The 27,500-nt window shown below is 49.7% G+C and overlaps 1 protein-coding gene and 1 pseudogene across 1 annotated transcript in view; one reads left to right on the top strand and one right to left on the bottom strand.

The window, feature by feature from the left end:
* The window catches only part of LOC135547713 (protein FAM124A-like), a 622,546-nt pseudogene that overhangs the window by 183,753 nt on the left and 411,293 nt on the right, over positions 1-27,500 (bottom strand).
* Positions 1-27,500, top strand: part of LOC135547772 (protein FAM124A-like) — a 56,051-nt gene that overhangs the window by 20,478 nt on the left and 8,073 nt on the right. Inside the window, exon 3 of the mRNA XM_064977028.1 lies at positions 23,996-24,780. Within this exon, the coding sequence (XP_064833100.1) occupies positions 23,996-24,780 (785 nt within the window). The remainder of the gene's footprint in view (positions 1-23,995; positions 24,781-27,500) is intronic.

Genomic DNA, 27,500 nt, shown 5'->3' with positions numbered 1-27,500 from the left:
GGGACTTGCAGCGCGTGGAGTGTCTCTAATAGACCCAAGTTATATTTTACCGCTCGGCTACACAGACGCTCGCGGTGTGGGTGAAATGATTGTATAACTTGCGCTATATGCGTACATTTATTTTAATCGCACAACGCAACGTAGCCGATGATGTAATGACCGTGTGGAACCAGCTGCTCCAGACGCTCAATCACATGACCTTTCTCCAATGCCATTGGTCACGGCAGCTGCATCGCCACTCAGCCTAGCCAACCTTTGACCCTTGTCCCCAGTGCGTGTGTGTGACCGGAGGCCTGTCAGCGTAATAGACGCCTTCTGACCAAAGGGGGGGTCTCAGTGATAAACAGCCACAGTGGTCAGAGGTCAATCTGAAATAATACAGACGCCCACCACAGACTATCCCGCAGACACACAAAGACACACACACACACACACACACACACACACACACACACACACACACACACAGATCGACAGACACATACACACACACTGTAACCATACACAGGCCTATAATTTCCACAGACACGATATGACATGTAAATGAATGTCATCATGAAGACAAACAGAAAATCACAAATCTTTTCTTCCAGAATGAGGCCTCTTAAAGCATTGGAATTGATGTTTCATTCAAACCAGGGAGATTGATTGCCATCTAACATGAGAAACAGGAGTCAGAGAGAGGGTCTTCTTACAAGGGCCAGCCTGTCACTAACAACGGCAAGCCTGTCACTAACAGATGGTGTCTGTCTATGGCTGTGTTTTCAAAGAGAGCCCAATTCTGATCTTTTGCCACTAATAGGTATTTTGACCAATCAGATTAGATCGTTTGCCAATTCGGGCAAAATATCAGAATTGGGTTGCCTGTGTAAACGCAAAGAATCTACTGCAGGGGTGCAAACCCCCATTTCTAGAAGGCTGGCAACATCCTTCCTGGTTTTCATTGCTATGTGACACATAATTGTGTTGCTAAGTCTGTTTCTTCAACCAGGATACTGCCGCGCTCAGGGACTGGTGAAGATGTGGAACCAGGATACTGCCGCCCTCAGGGACGGGTGTAGATTTAGAACCAGGATACTGCCGCGCTCAGGGACTGGTGTAGATTTAGAACCAGGATACTGCCGCCCTCAGGGACTGGTGTAGATTTAGAACCAGGATACTGCCGCCCTCAGGGACTAGTGTAGATTTAGAACCAGGATACTGCCGCCCTCAGGGACTGGTGTAGATTTAGAACCAGGATACTGCCGCCCTCAGGGACTGGTGTAGATTTAGAACCAGGATACTGCCGCCCTCAGGGACTGGTGTAGATGTGGAACCAGGATACTGCAGCCCTCAGGGACTGGTGTAGATTTAGAACCAGGATACTGCAGCCCTCGGGGACTGGTGTAGATGTGGAACCAGGATACTGCAGCCCTCAGGGACTGGTGTAGATTTAGAACCAGGATACTGCAGCCCTCAGGGACTGGTATAGATTTAGAACCAGGATACTGCCGCCCTCAGGGACTGGTGTAGATTTAGAACCAGGATACTGCCGCCCTCAGGGACTGGTGTAGATGTGGAACCAGGATACTGCCGCCCTCAGGGACTGGTGTAGATTTAGAACCAGGATACTGCAGCCCTCAGGGACTGGTGTAGATTTAGAACCAGGATACTGCCGCCCTCAGGGACTGGTGTAGATTTAGAACCAGGATACTGCAGCCCTCAGGGACTGGTGTAGATTTAGAACCAGGATACTGCAGCCCTCAGGGACTGGTGTAGATTTAGAACCAGGATACTGCCGCCCTCAGGGACTGGTGTAGATTTAGAACCAGGATACTGCCGCCCTCAGGGACTGGTGTAGATGTGGAACCAGGATACTGCCGCCCTCAGGGACTGGTGTAGATTTAGAACCAGGATACTGCAGCCCTCAGGGACTGGTGTAGATTTAGAACCAGGATACTGCCGCCCTCAGGGACTGGTGTAGATTTAGAACCAGGATACTGCAGCCCGCAGGGACTGGTGTAGATTTAGAACCAGGATACTGCAGCCCTCAGGGACTGGTGTAGATTTAGAACCAGGATACTGCCGCCCTCAGGGACTGGTGTAGATGTGGAACCAGGATACTGCAGCCCTCAGGGACTGGTGTAGATTTAGAACCAGGATACTGCCGCCCTCAGGGACTGGTGTAGATGTGGAACCAGGATACTGCCGCCTTCAGGGACTGGTGTAGATGTGGAACCAGGATACTGCAGCCCTCAGGGACTGGTGTAGATGTGGAACCAGGATACTGCCGTCCTCAGGGACTGGTGTAGATGTGGAACCAGGATACTGCCGCCCTCAGGGACTGGTGTAGATGTGGAACCAGGATACTGCCGCCCTCAGGGACGGGTGTAGATTTAGAACCAGGATACTGCCGCGCTCAGGGACTGGTGTAGATTTAGAACCAGGATACTGCAGACCTCAGGGACTGGTGTAGATTTAGAACCAGGATACTGCCGCCCTCAGGGACTGGTGTAGATGTGGAACCAGGAAGCACTAATGTTTTCCACTACAGGTATATCAACCCAAGTCACTTCTCTGTCCTGACATCAGACATGTTAGTGGTTCATGCATTGTGTTGTTATAAGTGGAGATTTATCGGTTGAGTGGAAGCCTAGTGTTTGATTTGCAACTCCCGAGTCACCACACACACACACGCAAACACACACACGCACACACACACATGTGCAAACACACACACGAACACACACACGCACACACACACACGTGCACACACACACACACACACGCAAACACATACACACACACACACACACGCAAACACACACACACACACATAAACACACGTAGGCAGACTTGCTATGGGGAAAGATAGACTGGAGCCCTTTTGGACTTAATGTGAAGTGAAATAGTATTTTTAACTTCTTGAAACTCCCCATCCCGGATCCGGGATCGTGACTAAAGCCTCAGGCTCATTAGCATAACGCAACGTTAACGATTTCTGAAAATCGCAAATAAAATTAAAATAATGCGTTTGCTCTCAAGCTTAGCCTTTTCTTAACAACACTGTCATCTCAGATTTTCAAAATATGCTTTTGAACCATAGAAATTGACTAATTTGTGTAAGAGTATGCAAAGCTAGCATAGCATTTTGTGTAGCATGTAGCACGCAACATTTTCACAAAAGCCAGATAACCAAATAAATAAAATCATTAACTTTGAAGAGCTTCGGATGTTTTCAATGAGGAGACTCTCAGTTACATAGCAAATGTGCAGTTTTTCAAAAAAATATTATTTGTGTAGGACAAATCGCTCCGTTTTGTTCACGTTTGGCTATGAAAAAACCCTGTATACAGTTATAGCCTGAAGCTCATTAGCATAATGTAACGTTAACGATTTCTGAAAATCGCAAATAAAATGAAAATAATGCATCTGCTCTCAAGCTTAGCCTTTTCTTAACAACACTGTCATCTCAGATTTTCAAAATATGCTTTTGAACCATAGAAATTGACTAATTTGTGTAAGAGTATGCAAAGCTAGCAATGCATTTTGAATAACATGTAGCACGCAACATTTTCACAAAAACCAGATAACCAAATAAATAAAATAATTTACCTTTGAAGAGCTTCTGATGTTTTCAATGAGGAGACTCTCAGTTACACACCAAATGCGCAGTGTTTCCTGAAAGCGTCTGTGTGTAGGAGAAATCGTTCCGTTTTCTACATTGCGCCTGGCTACTGAAACGAACCGAAAATGCAGTCACCTACAACGTAAAACTTTTTCCGGATTAACTACATAATATCGACCGAAACATGGCAAACGTTGTTTGGAATCAGTCCTCAAGGTGTTTTTTCACATATCTCTTCATTGACATGCAGTTCGTGGAAGCTTGCTTTACTCTCTGTATTGTTTGGAAAATACTGGCAGGTGACTTTTGCGCACCAATTTCGGCGCAGGACACCGGGCGGACACGTGGTAAATGTGGTCTCTTATGGTCAATCCTCCAATGATCTGCCTACAAATACGTCACAATGCTGCAGACACCTTGGGGAAACGACAGAAAGGGCAGACTCATTCCTCTTGCGTTCACAGCCATATAAGGAGATCATGACAAACAGAGCCTCAAAAATCCTTGTCATTTCCTGGATGCCATCTCATCTTGGTTTTGCCTGAAGCTCACGTTAAAGGGCACGCACAGAGAAGATCTTTGTATTTCTGGACACGTCAGAGTGTTTTCTTTCGAACAGTAGCAATTATATGCATAGTCGAGCATCTTTTTGTGACAAAATATCTTGTTTAAAACGGGAACGTTTTTCATCCAAAAATGAAATTGCGCCCCTAGAGTTCAAAGAGGTTAAAGCAGCTGTAATAAGGGGCAGGTCTATAAGGGGCAGGTCTATAAGGGGCAGGTCTATAAGGGGCGGGTCTACAGCTGTAATAAGGGGCAGGTCTACAGCTGTAATAAGGGGCAGGTCTATAAAGGGCAGGTCTATAAGGGGCAGGTCTACAGCTGTAATAAGGGGCAGGTCTACAGCTGTAATAAGGGGGCAAGTCTATAAGGGGCAGGTCTACAGCTGTAATAAGGGGCAGGTCTATAAAGGGCAGGTCTATAAGGGGCATGTCTATAAGGGGCAGGTCTACAGGTGTAATAAGGGGCAGGTCTACAGCTGTAATAAGGGGCAAGTCAATAAGGGGCAGGTCTATAAGGGACAGGTCTACAGCTGTAAGATGGGGCAGGTCTACAGCTGTAATAAGGGGCAGGTCTACAGCTGTAATAAGGGGCAGGTCTACAGCTGTAATAAGGGGGGCAAGTCTATAAGGGGTAGGTCTATAAGGGGCAGGTCTACAGCTGTAATAAGGGGCAGGTCTACTGCTGTAATAAGGGGCAGGTCTACAGCTGTAATAAGGGGCAGGTCTATAAGGGGCAGGTCTATAAGGGGCAGGTCTATAAGGGGCAGGTCTACAGCAGTAATAAGGGGCAGGTCTACAGCTGTAATAAGGGGCAGGTCTATAAGGGGCAGGTCTATAAGGGGCAGGTCTATAAGGGGCAGGTCTACAGCTGTAACAAGGGGCAGGTCTACAGCTGTAATAAGGGGCAGGTCTATAAGGGGCAGGTCTATAAGGGGCAGGTCTACAGCTGTAATAAGGGGCAGGTCTACAGCTGTAATAAGGGGCAGGTCTACAGCTGTAATAAGGGGCAGGTCTACAGCTGAAATAAGGGGCAGGTTTACTTATGAAGTAACGTAGCATAATATAGCATGTCAATAGTTAACCTTCCTCTAATGCTGCCCGCACACCTGTATACTGCCTCTCTTGTCCCAAATTACATTATATGTTTGAAGTGCATGGAGTCCAAACAGGAAATGGAATGTTCCACTAATTGGGGAGTTAAGGGGAGCATTGATTTAGGCTCGGGCTGACTTGGGATCAGTGATGGAGGGCCACTGTCGTGATTGGACACAAGTGCCTTTTTAAAAAGCTGGCAGTGAGGAAATCACTAGATACATAAAACAATGTGTGATAATGTCAGAACAGCCTCAGTCAACAAAGTCATGTTAAATTCCACCTGATGGAACCAAAGCAACCCGTTACAGTCAACCCCCCCCCCCCCCACCACACACACACACACACATACACACACACACACACACACACACACACACACACACACACACACACACTCCCAATGCATCAAATATAGTCTCCTTAGATTGGAAGGGACATTTTAAACCCCATTCAAGCACTTTGCATTAAGTGTTACCAAATGTGTCATTTCAATAGAGGCGTGGAGCAGAAGGGCGTGGTCCCTACTGAATGTGCTGCTGTCGACTGTTTCTTAATGGGTTGACTGAAACGGTACTCTGTTGTCGGCACTCTGACAGTTAAGACTATGAGAAGACAGCTATTCATGGATCTTTACTAGAGAGAGAGAGAGAGAGAGAGAGAGCAAGGGATATATATATATATAGAGAGAGAGAGAGAGTGTTATGAACTTGAGTGAAGACCCAAAAGCGGTTTTAACAGAAAACAGAGTTCTTTAATGAAAAAACAGGAATGGCATAAATCCTCTTCCAACGTTGTCAGCGGAACAAAAAGAACGTTAGTATAGTGCAGGTGGCACCTGCCAGGCAGACTCCGACAGGACAGGACAAGGTGGAAGCAAACGAGACGACAGCTTGCTTCTGGCATCAAAAAACACAAACAAGAATCAGACACTGAAAGTAGCAGGAACAGAGAAAGAAATAGAGACCTAATCAGAGGGGGAAGAGAGAACAGGTGTGAAAGAGTGAATGAGCTAGTTAGAGGAGATGTAGAACAGCTGAAGAATGAGAGACAGAGAAGGTAACCTAAAAAGACCAGCAGAGAGAGAGAGTGAAGAGAAAGGACAGGAACAGACATAACAAGACATGACAGTACCCCCCCCACTCACCGAGCGCCTCCTGGCGCACTCGAGGAGGAAACCTGGCGGCAACGGAGGAAATCATCGATCAGCGAACGGTCCAGCACGTCCCGAGAGGGAACCCAACTCCTCTCCTCAGGACCGTACCCCTCCCAATCCACTAGGTACTGATGACCACGGCCCCGAGGGCGCATGTCCAAAATCTTACGAACCCTGTAGATGGGTGCGCCCTCGACAAGGATGGGGGGAGGGACGAGCGGGGCGCGAAGAACGGGCTTAACACAGGAGACATGGAAGACCGGGTGAACGCGACGAAGATAGCGCGGGAGAAGAAGTCGCACTGCGACAGGATTAATGACCTGGGAAATACGGAACGGACCAATGAACCGCGGGGCCAACTTGCGAGAAGCTGTCTTAAGGGGAAGGTTCTGAGTGGAGAGCCATACTCTCTGACCGCAACAATATCTAGGACTCTTGGTCCTACGCTATTAGCGGCCCTCACAGTCTGCGCCCTATTACGGCAAAGTGCCGACCTGACCCCCTTCCAGGTGCGCTCGCAACGCTGGACAAAAGCCTGAGCGGAGGGGACGCAGGACTCGGCGAGCTGAGATGAGAACAGCGGAGGCTGGTACCCGAGGCTACACTGAAAAGGGGATAGACCGGTAGCAGACGAGGGAAGCGAGTTGTGGGCGTACTCTGCCCAGGGAGCTGTTCTGACCAAGACGCAGGGTTACGAAAAGAAAGACTGCGTAAAATGCGACCAACAGTCTGATTGGCCCGTTCGGCTTGACCGTTAGACTGGGGATGAAAGCCGGACGAGAGACTGACGGAAGCCCCAATCAAACGGCAAAACTCCCTCCAAAATTGAGACGTGAACTGCGGGCCTCTGTCGGAAACGACGTCAGACGGAAGGCCATGAATTCGGAAAACATTCTCGATAATGATCTGAGCCGTCTCCTTAGCAGAAGGGAGCTTATCGAGAGGAATGAAATGAGCCGCCTTAGAGAATCTATCGACAACCGTAAGAATAACTGTCTTCCCCGCTGATGAAGGCAGTCCGGTGATAAAATCTAAAGCGATGTGAGACCACGGTCGAGAGGGAATGGGAAGCGGTCTGAGACGGCCGGCAGGAGGAGAGTTCCCAGATTTAGTCTGCGCGCAGACCGAACAAGCGGCGACAAATCGACGCGCGTCACGTTCCCGAGTGGGCCACCAGAAACGCTGGCGAATGGAAGCGAAGCGTACCCCGAACGCCGGGGTGGCCGGCTAACTTGGCAGAGTGGGCCCACTGAAGAACGGCCGGACGAGTAGGAACGGGAACGAACAGAAGGTTCCTAGGACAAGCTCGCGGCGACGGAGTGTGAGCGAGTGCTTGCTTTACCTGCCTCTCAATTCCCCAGACAGTCAACCCGACAACACGCCCGTCAGGGAGAATCCCCTCGGGGTCGGTGGAGACCTCAGAAGAACTGAAGAGACGAGATAAAGCATCAGGCTTGGTGTTTTTTGAGCCCGGACGATAAGAAATAACAAACTCGAAACGAGCGAAAAACAGAGCCCAACGAGCCTGACGCGCATTAAGTCGTTTGGCTGAACGGATGTACTCAAGGTTCCTATGGTCAGTCCAAACGACAAAAGGAACGGTCGCCCCCTCCAACCACTGTCGCCATTCGCCTAGGGCTAAGCGGATGGCGAGCAGTTCGCGATTACCAACATCATAGTTACGTTCTGACGGCGATAAGCGATGAGAGAAAAACGCGCAAGGATGGACCTTGCCGTCAGAGAGAGAGCGCTGAGAAAGAATGGCTCCCACGCCCACCTCTGACGCGTCAACCTCAACAACAAACTGGCTAGAGATGTCAGGTGTAACAAGAATAGGAGCGGATGTAAAACGATTCTTAAGAAGATCAAAAGCTCCCTGGGCGGAAACGGACCACTTAAAGCACGTCTTAACAGAAGTAAGGGCTGTGAGGGGAGCTGCCACCTGACCGAAATTACGGATGAAACGACGATAGAAATTAGCGAAGCCCAGAAAGCGCTGCAGCTCGACGCGTGACTTAGGAACGGGCCAATCAATGACAGCCTGGACCTTAGCGGGATCCATCTTAATGCCCTCAGCGGAAATAACGGAACCGAGAAAAGGGACAAAGGCGGCATGAAAAATGCACTTCTCGGCCTTCACATAAAGACAGTTCTCCAAAAGGCGCTGGAGGACGCGCCGCACGTGCTGAACATGAATCGAGAGAGACGGAGAAAAATCAGGATATCATCCATGTAAACGAAAACAAAAATGTTCAGCATGTCTCTCAGGACGTCGTTAACTAGTGCCTGAAAGACAGCTGGAGCGTTAACGAGGCCGAAAGGAAGAACCCGGTATTCAAAGTGCCCTAACGGAGTGTTAAACGCCGTCTTCCACTCGTCCCCCTCCCTGATGCGCACGAGATGGTAGGCGTTACGAAGGTCCAATTTGGTGAAAAACCTGGCTCCCTGCAGGATCTCGAAGGCTGAAGACATAAGAGGAAGCGGATAACGATTCTTAACTGTTATGTCATTCAGCCCTCGATAATCCACGCATGGGCGCAGGGACCCGTCCTTCTTCTGAACAAAAAAAACCCCGCTCCGGCGGGAGAGGAGGAGGAGACAATGGTACCGGCGTTGAGCGAAACCGACAAATAATCCTCGAGAGCCTTACGTTCGGGAGCCGACAGAGAGTATAATCTACCCCGGGGGAGTAGTTCCCGGAAGGAGATCAATACTACAGTCATACGACCGGTGTGGAGGGAGAGAAGTGGCCTTGGAACGACTGAACACCGTGCGCAGATCGTGATACTCCTCCGGCACCCCTGTCAAATCGCCAGGCTCCTCCTGTGAAGTAGAGACAGAGGAAACAGGAGGGATAGCAGACATTAAACAGGTTACATGACAAGAAACATTCCAGGATAGGATAGTATTACTAGACCAATTAATAGAAGGGTTATGGCGCACTAGCCAGGGATGACCCAAAACAACAGGTGTAAAAGGTGAACGAAAAATTAAAAAAGAAATGGTTTCGCTATGATTACCAAAGACAGTGAGGGTTAAAGGCAGCGTCTCACGCTGAATCTTGGGGAGAGAACTACCATCTAAAGCGAACAAGGCCGTGGGCTCCCTAACTGTCTGAGAGGAATGTCATGTTCCCGAGCCCAGGTCTCGTCCATAAAACAGCCCTCCGCCCCAGAGTCTATCAAGGCACTGCAGGAAGCAGATGAACCGGGCCAGCTGAGATGGACCGGAAAAGTAGTGCGTGATCCAGAAGGAGAGGCCTGAGTAGTTGCGCTCACCAGTAGCCCTCCTCTTACTGATGAGCTCTGGCTTTTACTGGACATGAGGTGACAAAATGACCAGCGGAGCCGCAGTAGAGACAGAGGCGATTGGTGATTCTCCGTTCCTTCTCCTTGGCCGAGATGCGGATACCCCCCAGCTGCATAGGCTCAGCATCCGAGCCGGCGGAGGAGGGTGGCAGTGATGCGGCAGGTGGCAGTGATGTGGAGAGGGGAGCAGCGGAGAACGCGAGCTCCTTTCCTCGAGCTCGGCGACGAAGATCAAACCGTCGCTCTATGCGAATAGCGAGAGCTATTAAGGAGTCCAGACTGGAAGGAACCTCCCGGGAGAGGATCTCGTCCTTAACCTCGACGAGGAGACCCTCCAGAAAACGAGCGAGCAAAGCCGGCTCGTTCCAGTCACTTGAGGCAGCGAGAGTGCGAAACTCAATAGAATAATCCGTTATGGATCGATTCCCCTGACATAGGGAAGACAGGGCCCTGGAAGCCTCCTCCCCAAAAACAGAACGGTCAAAAACCCGTATCATCTCCTCCTTAAAGTCTTGATACTGGTTAATACACTCAGCCCTCGCCTCCCAGACTGCCGTGCCCCACTCACGCGCCCGTCCGGTAAGGAGAGAAATGACGTAGGCGATGCGGGCTGCGCTCCTGGAGTAAGTGTTGGGCTGGAGAGAGAACACCACATCACACTGAGTGAGGAATGAGCGGCACTCAGTGGGCTCCCCAGAGTAACACGGCGGGTTGTTGATCCTGGACTCCGGAGACTCGGAAACCCTGGAAGTGGGCGGTGGATCGAGGTGGAGTTGGTGAACCTGTCTTGTGAGGTCGGAGACTTGGACGGCCAGGGTCTCAACGGCATGTCGAGCAGCAGACAATTCCTCCTCGTGTCTGCCTAGCATCGCTCCCTGGATCTCGACGGCGGAGTGAAAAGGGTCCGGAGCCGCTGGGTCCATTCTTGGTCTGATTCTTCTGTTATGAACTTGAGTGAAGACCCAAAAGCGGTTTTAACAGAAAACAGAGTTCTTTAATGAAAAAACAGGAATGGCATAAATCCTCTTCCAACGTTGTCAGCGGAACAAAAAGAACGTTAGTATAGTGCAGGTGGCACCTGCCAGGCAGACTCCGACAGGACAGGACAAGGTGGAAGCAAACGAGACGACAGCTTGCTTCTGGCATCAAAAAACACAAACAAGAATCAGACACTGAAAGTAGCAGGAACAGAGAAAGAAATAGAGACCTAATCAGAGGGGGAAGAGAGAACAGGTGTGAAAGAGTGAATGAGCTAGTTAGAGGAGATGTAGAACAGCTGAAGAATGAGAGACAGAGAAGGTAACCTAAAAAGACCAGCAGAGAGAGAGAGTGAAGAGAAAGGACAGGAACAGACATAACAAGACATGACAGAGAGAGCAAGGGATATATATATATATATAGAGAGAGAGAGAGAGACAGAGAGAGAAAGGGAAAGAGAGAGAGACAGAGACAGACAGAGAGAGAGAGTGTTACCAATAGGGACACCGTGTTACTTCTCTCATCTCTCAGCCTTCACCTGTTTATCCCCCATAATCCTGGTGTCCTCGTCCAAGTTGAACTGTAAAAGAGCAGCTCTCGTAGCCTGATGCATTTTATAGACTGAGTGGGCAGAGACCAACTAGACTGAGTGGGCGGGGAGCTACTAGACTGAGTGGGCAGAGACCTACTAGACTGAGTGGGCGGGGAGCTACTAGACTGAGTGGGTGGGGAGCTACTAGACTGAGTGGGCGGGGAGCTACTAGACTGAGTGGGCGGGGACCTAGTAGACTGAGTGGGCGGGGACCTAGTAGACTGAGTGGGCAGAGACCTACTAGACTGAGTGGGCGGGGAGCTACTAGACTGAGTGGGCGGGGACCTAGTAGACTGAGTGGGCGGGGAGCTACTAGACTGAGTGGGCGGAGACCTAGTAGACTGAGTGGGCGGGGACCTAGTAGACTGAGTGGGTGGAGAGCTAGTAGACTAAATATGCTTAACATTTGCAATAAATGTATTTTATAGACTGAGTGGGCAGAGCCCTACTAGACTGAGTGGGCGGGGAGCTACTAGACTGAGTGGGCGGGGAGCTACTAGACTGAGTAGGCGGGGAGCTAGTAGACTGAGTGGGCGGGGACCTAGTAGACTGAGTGGGCGGGGAGCTACTAGACTGAGTGGGCGGGGACCTACTAGACTGAGTGGGCGGGACCTACTAGCCTGAGTGGGCGGGGACCTAGTAGACTGAGTGGGCGGGGACCTAGTAGACTGAGTGGGCGGGGAGCTACTAGACTGAGTGGGCGGGGACCTAGTAGACTGAGTGGGCGGGGACCTAGTAGACTGAGTGGGCGGGGACCTAGTAGACTGAGTGGGTGGGGACCTAGTAGACTGAGTGGGCGGGACCTACTAGCCTGAGTGGGCGGGGACCTAGTAGACTGAGTGGGCGGGGACCTAGTAGACTGAGTGGGCGGGACCTACTAGCCTGAGTGGGCGGGGACCTAGTAGACTGAGTGGGCGGGGACCTAGTAGACTGAGTGGGCGGGGACCTAGTAGACTGAGTGGGCGGGGACCTAGTAGACTGAGTGGGCGGGGACCTAGTAGACTGAGTGGGCGGGGACCTAGTAGACTGAGTGGGCGGGGAGCTACTAGACTGAGTGGGCGGGGACCTAGTAGACTGAGTGGGCGGGGACCTAGTAGACTGAGTGGGCGGGGAGCTACTAGACTGAGTGGGCGGGGACCTACTAGACTGAGTGGGCGGGACCTACTAGCCTGAGTGGGCGGGGACCTAGTAGACTGAGTGGGCGGGGACCTAGTAGACTGAGTGGGTGGAGAGCTGAGTGGGTGGACAGCTAGTAGACTGAGTGGGCGGGTAGCTACTAGACTGAGTGGGTGGAGAGCTACTAGACTGAGTGGGCGGGGACCTAGTAGACTGAGTGGGCAGAGACCTAGTAGACTGAGTGGGTGGAGAGCTAGTAGACTGAGTGGGCGGGGACCTAGTAGACTGAGTGGGCGGGGACCTAGTAGACTGAGTGGGTGGAGAGCTAGTAGACTGAGTGGGCGGGGAGCTAGTAGACTGAGTGGGTGGAGAGCTACTAGACTGAGTGGGTGGGCGGGGAGCTACTAGACTGAGTGGGCGGGGACCTAGTAGACTGAGTGGGCGGGACCTACTAGCCTGAGTGGGCGGGGACCTAGTAGACTGAGTGGGCGGGGACCTAGTAGACTGAGTGGGTGGAGAGCTGAGTGGGTGGACAGCTAGTAGACTGAGTGGGCGGGGACCTAGTAGACTGAGTGGGCAGAGACCTAGTAGACTGAGTGGGTGGAGAGCTAGTAGACTGAGTGGGTGGGGACCTAGTAGACTGAGTGGGTGGAGAGCTACTAGACTGAGTGGGCGGGGACCTAGTAGACTGAGTGGGCAGAGACCTAGTAGACTGAGTGGGTGGAGAGCTAGTAGACTGAGTGGGCGGGGACCTAGTAGACTGAGTGGGCGGGGACCTAGTAGACTGAGTGGGTGGAGAGCTAGTAGACTGAGTGGGCGGGGAGCTAGTAGACTGAGTGGGTGGAGAGCTATTAGACTGAGTGGGTGGGCGGGGAGCTACTAGACTGAGTGGGCGGGGACCTAGTAGACTGAGTGGGCGGGGAGCTAGTAGACTGAGAGGGCGGAGACCTAGTAGACTGGGTGGGGACCTAGTAGACTGAGTGGGCGGGCGGGGAGCTACTAGACTGAGTGGGCGGGGACCTAGTAGACTGAGTGGGTGGGGACCTAGTAGACTGAGTGGGTGGGGACCTAGTAGACTGAGTGGGCGGGCGGGGAGCTACTAGACTGAGAGGGCGGAGACCTAGTAGACTGGGTGGGTGGGGACCTAGTAGACTGAGTGGGTGGGGACCTAGTAGACTGAGTGGGCGGGGAGCTACTAGACTGAGTGGGCGGGGAGCTACTAGACTGAGTGGGCGGGGAGCTACTAGACTGAGAGGGCGGAGACCTAGTAGACTGGGTGGGTGGGGACCTAGTAGACTGAGTGGGTGGGGACCTAGTAGACTGAGTGGGCGGGGACCTAGTAGACTGAGTGGGCGGGGAGCTACTAGACTGAGTGGGCGGGGAGCTGAGTGGGCGGGGAGCTACTAGACTGAGTGGGCGGGGAGCTACTAGACTGAGTGGGCGGGGAGCTGAGTGGGCGGGGAGCTACTAGACTGAGTGGGCGGGGAGCTTTATGATCAAACCTTTATCAATGTAGAAAGCAACAGTCTTCTTCTTTGATCTGGTTTCATCTAAACATCGTGGAAACATGTTTTTGACTGTTCAGGACCCTATTCAACCAAACCAGGAAGTTGTATCATAGAGCGCTGGGCATCAGTGTTCAATGTTGGAACCCGAGGTTAAAAACAACAGAACATGCTAGAAGCCCCCCCCCCCCCCTCCATCTTGAGTTCTCTCCCTCAGTTGTTTTTCCTTCCATCCATTCACACACACACACACACACACACACACACACACACACACACACACACACACACACACACACACACACACACACACAGGCCCTAGTTTAATTAACAGTACTAATCGCAGTCATCTGTGTAAAGTCAAATGTGAGCATTACTGTTTAGTTTGTGTGAAGGCTCTACAGCGCTAATAATCACACGTGTTGCTGGTTAAATGTAGAGACGACGAGACTCTGTGTGTGTGTGTCTAAGTGTGCATAGGGGAGGGGCGGGGGAGGGGCAAGTGGGTAGGCTATGAGAAAGTGTGTGTTTGTATGTGTGTGCGTACATGTGTTTGTGACTCAGAATGACTGTGTGTGTGAGTCGTCTCTGTTCAAGTACGTTAGTTCTAATCAGAACATGAGCACAGTGACAGAGTCACATCGGGTCGGCAGGTAGCCTGACGGTTGATTGTTGGGTCGGTAAACGAAAGGTCACTGGTTCAAATCCCCGAGCCGATTAGGTGAAAAAATCCATAGATGTGCCCTTGAGCACGGCACCCTAATTGCTCCTTTATTTAACGAGGCAAGTCAGTTAAGAACACATTGTTATTTTCAATGACGGCCTAGTAACAGTGGGTTAACTGCCTTGTTCAGGCGGCAGAACGACAGATTGTTTACCTTGTCAGCTCGGGGATTAAATCTTGCAACTTTTCTGTTGCTAGTCCAACACTCTAACCACTAGGCTACCTGCCGCCCCGATGTATGTGACTCTGGACAAGAGCCTCTGCTGAATGTAATAGTGTTGTGAGCTGTGAGAGCAGATTAAAGGTTTAGTGTCACACTAGTGACTAGAGAGCTTTATAACACCATGCTCTTGTCTCCCAACAGGACAGGAGCAGCTCTCCCTCCCTTGGCTTAGTTAAACTGGAATTAATTAGTCTCAAAGCTAGAGAGAGAGGGGGTCAGAGGTTAAAACACTGAGGCTAATAAGAGCAGCTGAGAGAGAGAGAGAGAGCGAGAGAGAGAGAGAGAGAGAGAGACTAAAACGCTGAAGAGAGAGAGAGAGAGAGAGAGAGAGACTAAAACACTGAAGAGAGAGAGAGAGAGAGAGAGAGAGAGAGAGAGAGAGAGAGAGAGACTAAAACACTGAGAGAGAGAGAGAGAGAGAGAGAGAGAGAGAGAGAGAGAGAGAGAGAGAGAGAGAGAGAGAGAGACTAAAACACTGGAGAGAGAGAGAGAGAGAGAGAGAGAGACTAAAACACTGAAGACCCAAACTTCAGGAAAGCTTTGACTATGTACAGACTCAGTGAGCATAGGCAGTAGACAGACATGGCTCTCAAGAGAAGACAGGCTATGTGCTCCCTGCCCCCAAAATGAGGTCGAGCCTGAGCTGCACTTCCTAACCTCCTGCCAAATGTATGACCATATTAGAGACACATATTTCCCTCAGATTACACAGACCCACAAAGAATTTGAAAACAAATCCAATGATGATAAACTCCCATATCTACTGGGTGAAATTCCACAGTGTTTCATCACAGCAGCAAGATATGTGACCTGTTACCACAAGAAAAGGGCAACCAGTGAAGAACAAACACCATTGTAAATACAACCCATATTTATGCTTATTTATTTTCCCTTTTGTCCTTGAACCATTTGTACATTGTTACAACACTTTATATATACATAATATGACATTTGTAATGTCTTTATTCTTTTGGAACTGTGAGTGTAATGTATACTGTTCATTTTGTGGTTTATTTCACTTTTGTATATTGTCTACCTCACTTGCTTTGGCAATGTTAACATATGTTTCCCATGCCTATAAAGCCCCTTGAATAGAGAGGGAGAGAGAGACTGAGGGAGAGAGAAAAAGAGAGAAAGGCTAATAGGAGCAGTTTGGTGTCAGAGAGAGAGAGGTTACAGATTGAGGCTAATCAGAGCAGGCAACTGTGTGTTCTTCCCTATATGTGTCTCTGGGCTCTGACCCAGCCTGGTGTCTCTGGGCTCTGACCCAGCCTGGTGTCTCTGGGCTCTGACCCAGCCTGGTTTCTCTGGGCTCTGACCCAGCCTGGTGTCTCTGGGCTCTGACCCAGCCTGGTGTTTCTGGGCTCTGACCCAGCCTGGTGTTTCTGTGCTCTGACCCAGCCTGGTGTTTCTGGGCTCTGACCCAGCCTGGTGTCTCTGGGCTCTGACCCAGCCTGGTGTCTCTGGGCTCTGACCCAGCCTGGTGTCTCTGGGCTCTGACCCAGCCTGGGGTTTCTGTGCTCTGACCCAGCCTGGTGTCTCTGGGCTCTGACCCAGCCTGGTGTTTCTGGGCTCTGACCCAGCCTGGTGTCTCTGGGCTCTGACCCAGCCTGGTGTTTCTGGGCTCTGACCCAGCCTGGTGTCTCTGGGCTCTGACCCAGCCTGGTGTTTCTGGGCTCTGACCCAGCCTGGTGTCTCTGGGCTCTGACCCAGCCTGATGTCTCTGGGCTCTGACCCAGCCTGGTGTCTCTGGGCTCTGACCCAGCCTGGTGTCTCTGGGCTCTGACCCAGCCTGGGGTTTCTGTGCTCTGACCCAGCCTGGTGTCTCTGGGCTCTGACCCAGCCTGGTGTTTCTGGGCTCTGACCCAGCCTGGTGTCTCTGGGCTCTGACCCAGCCTGGTGTTTCTGGGCTCTGACCCAGCCTGGTGTCTCTGGGCTCTGACCCAGCCTGGTGTCTCTGGGCTCTGACCCAGCCTGGTGTCTCTGGGCTCTGACCCAGCCTGGTGTCTCTGGGCTCTGACCGAGCCTGGTGTCTCTGGGCTCTGACCCAGCCTGGTGTCTCTGGGCTCTGACCCAGCCTGTTGTTTCTGTGCTCTATCCAGTCTGGTGTGTCTGTCTGTCCTGTCACTTTATCCCCCTTGATTTGGACTTGACTCCTGTCTTCGACTCTACTTACCTTAATGAGACTCATGAAGACACATTGCTGCGGTCTCTCTACTCAGAGGAGATCTGCTAGTGATCTATCACTATGTCATCTATGAACATTTGAACATATTGGCCATGTACTCTTATAACCTCCACCTGGCACAGCCAGAAGAGGACTGGCCACGCCTCATAGTCTGGTTCCTCTCTAGGTTTCTAATCTCCACCCGGCACAGCCAGAAGAGGACTGGCCACGCCTCATAGTCTGGTTCCTCTCTAGGTTTCTAATCTCCACCCGGCACAGCCAGAAGAGGACTGGCCACCCCTCATAGCCTGGTTCCTCTCTAGGTTTCTTCCTAAGTTCTGGCCTTTCTAGGGAGTTTTTCCTAGCCACCGTGCTTCTACACCTGCATTGCTTGCTGTTTGGGGTTTTTAGGCTGAGTTTCTGTACAGCACTTTGTGACATCGGCTGATGTAAGAAGGGCTATATAAATACATTTGATTGATAGTGGACAGTGTCATTGAGAGTAGCCATCGTACAGTATTGTTGTCTGTGAAAGACCATGGATCAGCAGTACCTTGTAATGTGATCTGAATGTTGCTAGATGCTTTGTTAGTCATCCGATCAGTAACTGTACTTTCTGAGGGGATCTCCTGTCTATAGCACTGGCAATGCCCAAACACCTGCATGTGCCAACTTACACACACACACACACACACTCTCTTTTTTCCGACATCCGTACGCACTCACTCACTCACGCACACACACACCCACACAAAGTCTTCTCTCTGGTTTGATGTGATAAAGGCTGTGAGCCGGTTCCCTCGGCCCCGTGTGCCCTCAACCTTACCGGACAAATAAACTGGGACGAGCCCCCCGGGGCAAAGAGATAGATGGAGGGAGAGGGATAGAAGAAAAGAGAGAGGGGGAGAGGAAAAGAGAGAGGGGGAGAGGAAAAGAGAGAGGGGGAGAGGAAAAGAGAGAGAGAAGAGAGAGGGAGAGAGGAAAAGAAAGAGGGAGAGAGGAAAAGAGAGAAAGAACAGAGAGGGAGAGAGGGGGAGAGGAAAAGAGAGAGGGAGAGAGGAAAAGAGAGAGGTGGAGAGGAAAAGAGAGAGGGGGAGAGGAAATTGAGAGAGAAGAGAGAGGGAGGGAGGAAAAGAAAGAGGGAGAGAGGAAAAGAGAGAAAGAACAGAGAGGGAGAGAGGAAAAGAGAGAGGGGGAGAGGAAAAGAGAGAGGGAGAGAGGAAAAGAGAGAGGGGGAGAGGAAAGAGAGAGAGAGAGGGAGAGAGGAAAAGAGAGAGGGAGAGAGGAAAAGAGAGAGGGGGAGAGGAAAAGAGAGAGAGAAGAGAGAGGGAGAGAGGAAAAGAAGAGGGAGAGAGGAAAAGAGAGAGAGAACAGAGAGGGAGAGAGGAAAAGAACGAGGGAGAGAGGAAAAGAGAGAGAGAACAGAGAGGGGAGAGGAAAAGAACGAGGGAGAGAGGAAAAGAGAGAGAAGGGAGAGGGAGAAGAGCGATGGAGAGAGGAAAAGAGAGAGAGAAGAGAGAGGGAGAGAGGAAAAGAGAGAGAGAAGAGAGAGGGAGCAAGGAAAAGAAAGAGGGAGAGAGGAAAAGAGAGAGATAACAGAGAGGGGGAGAGGGAGAGAGGAAAAGAGAGAGAGAACAGAGAGGGAGAGAGGAAAAAAAGAGAGAGAGAGGAAAAGAGAGAGAGAAGAGAGAGGGAGAGAAGAAAAGAGAGAGAGAAGAGAGAGGGAGAGAGGAAAAGAGAGAGAACAGATAGGGAGAGAGGAAAAGAAAGAGGGAGAAAGGAAAAGAGAGAGAGAACAGAGAGGGAGAGAGGAAAAGAGAGAGAAGAGAGAGGGAGAGAGAGAGGAAAAGAGAGAGAACAGGGAGGGAGAGAGGAAAATAAAGAGGGAGAGAGGAAAAGAGAGAGAGAACAGAGAGGGAGAGAGGAAAATAAAGAGGGAGAGAGGAAAAGAGAGAGAGAAGAGAGAGGGAGAAGAGAGAGGGAGAGAGGAAAAGAGAGAGAGAGAGAACAGAGAGGGAGAGAGGAAAAGAGAGAGAGAACAGAGAGGGAGAGAGGAAAATAAAGAGGGAGAGAGGAAAAGAGAGAGGGAGAGAGGAAAAGAGAGAGAAGAGAGATGGAGAGAGGAAAAGAGAGAGAGAACAGAGAGGGAGAGACGAAAAGAACGAGGGAGAGAGGAAAAGAGAGAGAGAACAGAGAGGGGGAGAGGAAAAGAACGAGGGAGAGAGGAAAAGAGAGAGAAGAGAGAGGGAGAAGAGCGATGGAGAGAGGAAAAGAGAGAGAGGGAGAGAGGAAAAGAGAGAGAGAACAGAGAGGGAGCAAGGAAAAGAAAGAGGGAGAGAGGAAAAGAGAGAGATAACAGAGAGGGGGAGAGGGAGAGAGGAAAAGAGAGAGAGAACAGAGAGGGAGAGAGGAAAAGAAAGAGAGAGAGAGGAAAAGAGAGAGAGAAGAGAGAGGGAGAGAAGAAAAGAGAGAGAGAAGAGAGAGGGAGAGAGGAAAAGAGAGAGAACAGATAGGGAGAGAGGAAAAGAAAGAGGGAGAGAGGAAAAGAGAGAGAGAACAGAGAGGGAGAGAGGAAAAGAGAGAGAAGAGAGAGGGAGAGAGGAAAAGAGAGAGAACAGGGAGGGAGAGAGGAAAATAAAGAGGGAGAGAGGAAAAGAGAGAGAGAACAGAGAGGGAGAGAGGAAAATAAAGAGGGAGAGAGGAAAAGAGAGAGAGAAGAGAGAGGGAGAAGAGAGAGGGAGAGAGAACAGAGAGGGAGAGAGGAAAAGAGAGAGAGAACAGAGAGGGAGAGAGGAAAATAAAGAGGGAGAGAGGAAAAGAGAGAGAACAGAGAGGGAGAGAGGAAAATAAAGAGGCAGAGAGGTAAAGAGAGAGAGAAGAGAGAGGGAGAGAGGAAAAGAGAGAGAAGAGAGAGGGAGAGAGGAAAAGAGAGAGAGAGAACAGAGAGGGAGAGAGGAAAATAAAGAGGGAGAGAGGAAAAGAGAGAGAAGAGAGAGGGAGAGAGGAAAAGAGAGAGAGAACAGATAGGGAGCGAGGAAAAGAAAGAGGGAGAGAGGAAAAGAGAGAGAGAACAGAGAGGGAGAGAGGAAAAGAGAGAGAACAGAGAGGGAGAGAGGAAAGAAAGAGGGAGAGAGGAAAATAGAGAGAGAACAGAGAGAGGAAAAGAGAGAGGGAGAGAGGAAAAGAGAGAGGGAGAGAGGAAGAGAGAGGGAGAGAGGAAAAGAGAGAGGGGGAGAGGAAAAGAGAGAGAGAAGAGAGAGGGAGAGAGGAAAAGAGAGATAGAAGAGAGAGGGAGAGAGGAAAAGAAAGAGAGAACAGATAGGGAGAGAGGAAAAGAAAGAGGGAGAGAGGAAAAGAGAGAGAGAACAGAGAGGGAGAGAGGAAAAGAGAGAGAACAGAGAGGGAGAGAGGAAAGAAAGAGGGAGAGAGGAAAATAGAGAGAGAACAGAAAGAGGAAAAGAGAGAGGGAGAGAGGAAAAGAGAGAGAAGAGAGAGGGAGAGAGGAAAATAAAGAGTGAGAGAGGAAAAGAGAGAGAGAACAGAGAGGGAGAGAGGAAAATAAAGAGGAAGAGAGGAAAAGAGAGAGAGAAGAGAGAGGGAGAGAGGAAAAGAGAGAGAGAACAGAGGGAGAGAGGAAAAGAGAGAGAGAACAGAGAGGGAGAGAGGAAAATAAAGATGGAGAGAGGAAAAGAGAGAGAACAGAGGGAGAGAGGAAAAGAGAGAGAGAACAGAGAGGGAGAGAGGAAAATAAAGATGGAGAGAGGAAAAGAGAGAGAACAGAGAGGGAGAGAGGAAAATAAAGAGGGAGAGAGGAAAAGAGAGAGAGAAGAGAGAGGGAGAGAGGAAAAGAGAGAGAAGAGAGAGGGAGAGAGGAAAAGAGAGAGAGAACAGAGAGGGAGAGAGGAAAATAAAGAGGAAGAGAGGAAAAGAGAGAGAGAAGAGAGAGGGAGAGAGGAAAAGAGAGAGAGAACAGAGAGGGAGAGAGGAAAAGAGAGAGAGAACAGAGAGGGAGAGAGGAAAATAAAGATGGAGAGAGGAAAAGAGAGAGAACAGAGAGGGAGAGAGGAAAATAAAGAGGGAGAGAGGAAAAGAGAGAGAGAAGAGAGAGGGAGAGAGGAAAAGAGAGAGAAGAGAGAGGGAGAGAGGAAAAGAGAGAGAGAACAGAGAGGGAGAGAGGAAAATAAAGAGGGAGAGAGGAAAAGAGAGAGAGAACAGAGAGGGAGAGAGGAAAATAAAGAGGGAGAGAGGAAAAGAGAGAGAGAAGAGAGAGGGAGAAGAGAGAGGGAGAGAGGAAAAGAGAGATAAGAGAGAGGGAGAGAGGAAAAGAGAGAGGGAGAGAGGAAAAGAGAGAGAGAGAACAGAGAGGGAGAGAGGAAAAGAGAGAGAGAACAGAGAGGGAGAGGAAAATAAAGAGGGAGAGAGGAAAAGAGAGAGAACAGAGAGGGAGAGAGGAAAATAAAGAGGGAGAGAGGAAAAGAGAGAGAGAAGAGAGAGGGAGAGAGGAAAAGAGAGAGAAGAGAGAGGGAGAGAGGAAAAGAGAGAGAGAACAGAGAGGGAGAGAGGAAAATAAAGAGGGAGAGAGGAAAAGAGAGAGAGAACAGAGAGGGAGAGAGGAAAATAAAGAGGGAGAGAGGAAAAGAGAGAGAGAAGAGAGAGGGAGAATAGAGAGGGAGAGAGGAAAAGAGAGAGAAGAGAGAGGGAGAGAGGAAAATAGAGAGAGAACACAGAGGGAGAGAGGAAAAGAGAGAGAGAACAGAGGGAGAGAGGAAAAGAGAGAGAGAACAGAGGGTAAGAGAGGAAAAGAAAGAGAGAGAAGGGAGAGGGAGAGAGGAAAATAAAGAGGGAGAGAGGAAAAGAAAGAGTGAGAGAGGAAAAGAGAGAGAGAACAGAGAGGGAGAGAGGAAAAGAGAGAGAGAACAGAGAGGGGGAGAGGAAAAGAGAGAGAGAGAGAACAGAGAGGGAGAAAGGAAAATAAAGAGAGAGAGAGGAAAAGAGAGAGAGAACAGAGAGGGAGAGAGGAAAAGAGAGAGAGAGAACAGAGAGCGAGAGAGGAAAAGAGAGAGGGAGAGAGAGGAGCTCAACATTACCTCTTTCTTTATAACATTCACTGTCTGAGCATTGAGGGAACCTTTTAAAACATTGAACAGGACCGTTAAACAAAACATTGAACAGAAACGTTAAACAAAAGACTGAACTGAAACGTTAAACAAAACATTGAACAGGACCGTTATACAACGCAGACCAGGATATGTCTCTGACCTGTTCACTGGACGTGCTACCTTGTCCCGGACATGCTGTTTTTGACCCTCTCTCTCTCTCTCCCTCTCTCTCTCTCTCTCTCTGTCTGTATGTCTCTCTCTCTCTCTTTCTCTCTCTCTGTCTCTGTGTTTCTCTCTGTATCTCGCTCTCTCTCTGTCTCTGTCTCTCTGTCTCTGTGTTTCTCTCTGTCTCTCTCTCTGTCTCTCTCTCTCTCTCTGTCTCTCTCTCTGTCTCTCTCTCTCTGTATCTCTCTCTCACTCTCTACAACACCTGCTGTTTCGACCTCTGAATGCTCGGCTATAAAAGGCCAACAGACATTTACCCCTGAGGTGCTGACCTGTTGCACCCTCTACAACCACTGTGATGATTATTATTTGACCCTGCTGGTCATCTATGATGAACATCTTGAAGAACGATCTGGCCTTTATACAAGACACATTTCTCTAGTTAAAAGACATCAGATATCACAGGCTACGTACACAGCCTCAGTTCTTCAAGGGGGAATCTAGAAATGTGTCGAAAGTGTCCCACAAGTTGTGTCAAGTTGGCTGGATGTTCTTTGGGTGGTGGACCATTCTTGATACACACAGGGAAACGGTTGAGAGTGAAAAACCCAAAGGCCCATTCACCCTCTGAATGGCAGACAAACACAATCTATGTCTCTATTGTCTGAATTGTCTTAATGATCCTCCTGTAACCAGTCTTCCTCTACACTGATTGATATTTGGATTTACCAAAGTGACATCGATAAGGGATCGTCGCTTTCACCCGGATTCACCTGGAACAGTCTGTGTCGTGGAAAGAGAAGGTGTTCCTAATGTTTTGTCCACTCAGCGTATCGTAAGACAGAAAGGGGCGGAGTTTCACGCGTAAGGTTGCTTGGCAACCTGCTTTCTCCAGTGAGATAGTTTCAACCACTTCCGAATTGAAGAAAAGATGGCGCAGTACTCTCATCGGATGCTGGAATTATTTTGGAATTATTTTGGCGATTTATTTGACAATCATGACGGGTTGTGTTCATGGCACATTAAAAGATAATACATTTTTACAGTTAAATTACGTCTCTATAAAACCCATTTAAACCCTCATGGGGGGGGGTTCAGACTGGTCTCTGCCTTGGGCCTCCAAATCAATCAGTCCGCCCTGTGGGGGTTTGAGTTCTGTCTCAGTTGGTCTTGGTCAGGGGTCAGGATGGGGGCACACCAGGTTTGAGTTTCCTGCCGGGCTCTGGAGCATTCCTCTGTGTGTGTGTGTGTGTGTGTGTGTGTGTGTGTGTGTGTGTGTGTGTGTGTGTGTGTGTGTGTGTGTGTGTGTGTGTGTGTGTGTGTGTGTGTGTGTGTGTTTCTGGGCCTCACTAACGAGCTACTAATGAGACAACAGAACCCTGCTCCAAATGGGCCTATTAGGGAGGGAGGGAGGGAGGGAGGGAGGGAGGGAGGGGGAGGGAGGGAGGGAGGGAGGGAGGGAGGGAGGGAGGGGAAGGAGAGAAGGGTGTGAGAATTAGTATTTTGGTAAATAAATGTTTTTCAGATTCACAATATCATTTTTTAATGACTTCTTCTGTTTCTTGTTCTCTCCTCTTCCTCCTCCTCCTCCTCCTCCTCTTCCTCCTCCTCTTCCTCTTCCTCTTCCCCTTCCTCTTCCTCTTCCTCCTCCTCCTCTTCCTCCTGCTCCTCTTCCTCCTGTCTCTCTGTCTGTGTTGGAGGTGAGTTATCCATGGTGGAGCTGCAGGATCCCTTCCTGGTCAGTGTTCACCTCATTACTGACCCGGGCCAGGCCAAGTCCCTGCAGCATGCTGCCGACACTGTCCTGGCCTGGGTCCACCCTGAACTGCAGCTCTTCCGCGTCTCCGAGAGAGCCGCCTGGCAACAAAAACCCAAGCGCCAATCATGTCATGCTTCAGCATCTTTTTCAGCCAATCACGGCCCTCCGCAGTGCCAGCCGGCGCTGGCCGTCATCCTCTTCCTGCAGGAGCAGTACGGGGGTGAGGATCAGATCGTGACGTTACACCGTGCTCTCCAGCGTCCACCATGGCACTTCCACCACACCGAGAGGGTCAACAACGGCCGTAGGATGCTCCCGCTTACTCCCTGCAGCCAAGACTTCTTCACCCTGGCCCCGGGGACTCCGCTGTGGGCGGTTCGCCAGGTCCACTACGGCAAAGAGATTGTACGCTTCACGGTCTACTGCCGTTACGAGAGCTTCCGGGACATGGTGCGCATGTACCGGATGATCCTCCAGAGGAAGCTGGCCCAGAGGAAAGAAGACTTTTGTTTTTTCGTGGTGTACTCCAACCCGGATACCGAGATCCAGCTGTCATTCAAGCGGTTGCCGAGGGGCCAGAGCCCCGCTCCTACGGAGTCGGCGGTGATAGAGATGAGGGTGAGGGACGTTGGGGCGTTGGTGCCCCTCCTGCCGTACCCCTGTACCCCCATCAGTGAGGTACGCTGGCAGACTGAAGACTACGATGGGAATAAGATACTGCTGCAGGTGAGATACTGGTGTGTGTGTGTCTGTGTGTGTCTGTGTCTGTGTCTGTGTCTGTGTCTGTGTGTGTGTGTGTGTGTGTGTGTGTGTGTGTGTGTGTGTGTGTGTGTGTGTGTGTGTGTGTGTGTGTGTGTGTGTGTGTGTGTGTGTGTGTGTGTGTGTGTCTCTGTCTCTGTCTGTGTGTGTGTGTGTGTGTCTCTGTCTGTGTCTCTGTCTGTGTGTGTGTGTGTCTCTGTCTCTGTCTCTGTGTGTGTGTGTGTGTGTGTTTGTGTGTGTCTCTGTCTATGTCTCTGTGTGTGTGTGTGTCTCTGTCTATGTCTCTGTGTGTGTCTGTGTCTGTGTCTCTGTCTCTGTCTCTGTCTGTGTGTGTGTGTGTGTGTTTGTGTGTGTCTCTGTCTATGTCTCTGTGTGTGTGTGTGTCTCTGCGTGTGTCTCTGTCTGTGTGTGTGTGTGTCTCTGAGTGTGTCTCTGTCTGTGTGTGTGTCTGTGTGTGTGTGTGTTGTACACTTTTGTGTTGCCTAGGCCGTAGATGAACAACATGCTGCACAGTATATCCCAGCGGCAGTCAGACTGAACTAAGAACCCTTAAATGATGACGACTGGCAGACACCTATCCACATACATGAGCTCTGGAAGTCACTGGAGGTAGAGTGTATTGTTGCTAGGCAACAGCAGAAGTGAAATGTGTGTGTGGGTGTGTGTGTGTGTGTGTGTGTGTGTGTGTGTGTGTGTGTGTGTGTGTGTGTGTGTGTGTGTGTGTGTGTGTGTGTGTGTGTGTGTGTGTGTGTGTGTGTGTGTGTGATGTGACACCACGTCTACACCCTCTCTTACTGGAGATTAAGTTCACACTGTGTATAGTCATCAGGGCAACAGAGAGCGGGAGAGAGGGGGGGAGGAAGAGAGGGGGGGGAGGAAGAGAGAGAGACAGAGAGGGAGAAAGAGGAAGAGAGAGAGGGAGGGAGAGAGATAGAGACAGAGAGAGACAGAGAGAGAGACACAGAGAGAGAGACAGAGAGACACAGAGAGAGAGAGACAGAGACAGAGAGGCACAGAGAGAGACAGAGACAGAGAGACACAGAAAGAGACTTAGAGACAGAGAGACAGAGACAGAGAGACAGAGACAGAGAGAGAGACAGAGACAGAGAGACACAGCGAGAGAGAGAAATGCCAGAACCGGACAAGAACCTGACACCCTCAGCACACAGGGGGACAAACACCTGCCTGGAGGTGAAAGCATTCCCTCCACCGTGTGCCCCCCTAGGCACAACTATGACAACATAACGAACAAAAACGGGTCACAACTCCTGCAGCTCTGTCGCACGCTGGGTATGTACATAGTCAATGGTAGGCTTCGAGGGGACTCCTATGGTAGGTACACCTATAGCTCATCTCTTGGCAGTAGTACTGTAGACTACTTTATCACTGACCTCAACCCAGAGTCTCTCAGAGCGTTCACAGTCAGCCCACTGACACCCCTATCAGACCACAGCAAAATCACAGTCTACCTAAACAGAGCAATACTCAATCATGAGGCATCAAAGCCAAAGGAACTGAGTAACATTAAGAAATGCTATAGATGGAAGGAATGCAGTTTGGAAACCTACCAAAAAACAATTAGGCAACAACAAATTCAATCCCTTTTAGGCAATTTCCTGGATAAAACGTTCCACTGTAATAGTGAAGGTGTAAACTTGGCAGTAGAAAATCTTAACAGTATATTTGACCTCTCAGCTTCCCTATCAAATCTAAAAATCTCAAATAGAAAACCGAAGAAAATTAACAACAATGACAAATGGTTTGATGAAGAATGCAAAATTCTAAGAAAGAAATTGAGAAACCTGTCCAACCAAAAACATAGAGACCCGGAAAACCTGAGTCTACGCCTTCACTATGGTGAATCACTAAAACAATACAGAAATACACTACGGAAAAAGAAGGAACAGCATGTCAGAAATCAGCTCAATGTAATTGAAGAATCCATAGACTCTAACCACTTCTGGGAAAATTGGAAAACACTAAACAAACAACAACACGAAGAATTATCTATCCAAAATGGAGATATATGGGTAAACCACTTCTCCAATCTTTTGGCTCTATAACAAAGAATAAAGAGCAAAAACATATACATGATCAAATACAGATCTTAGAATCAACTATTAAAGACTACCAGAACCCACTGGATTCTCCAATAACATTGAATGAGTTACAGGACAAAATAAAAACCCTCAAACCCAAAGAGGCCTGTGGTGTTGATGGTATCCTCAATGAAATGATCAAATATACAGACAACAAATTCCAATTGGCTATACTAAAACTCTTTAACATCATCCTTAGCTCTGGCATCTTCCCCAATATTTGGAACCAAGGACTGATCACCCCAATCCACAAAAATGGAGACAAATTTGACCCCAATAACTACCGTGGAATATGCGTCAACAGTAACCTTGGGAAAATCCTCTGCATTATCATTAACAGCAGACTCGTACACTTCCTCAATGAAAACAATGTACTGAGCAAATGTCAAATTGGCTTTTTACCAAATTACCGTACAACAGACCATGTATTCACCCTGCACACCCTAATTGACAACCAAACAAACCAAAACAAAGGCAAAGTCTTCTCATGCTTTGTTGATTTCAAAAAAAGCCTTCGACTCAATTTGGCATGAGGGTCTGCTATACAAACTGATGGAAAGTGGTGTTGGGGGTAAAACATACGACATC

This window comes from Oncorhynchus masou, chromosome 10 (assembly GCF_036934945.1).
Source record: "Oncorhynchus masou masou isolate Uvic2021 chromosome 10, UVic_Omas_1.1, whole genome shotgun sequence".
Lineage (NCBI taxonomy): Eukaryota > Metazoa > Chordata > Actinopteri > Salmoniformes > Salmonidae > Oncorhynchus > Oncorhynchus masou.
This window is presented reverse-complemented; position numbering and strand designations above follow the sequence as displayed.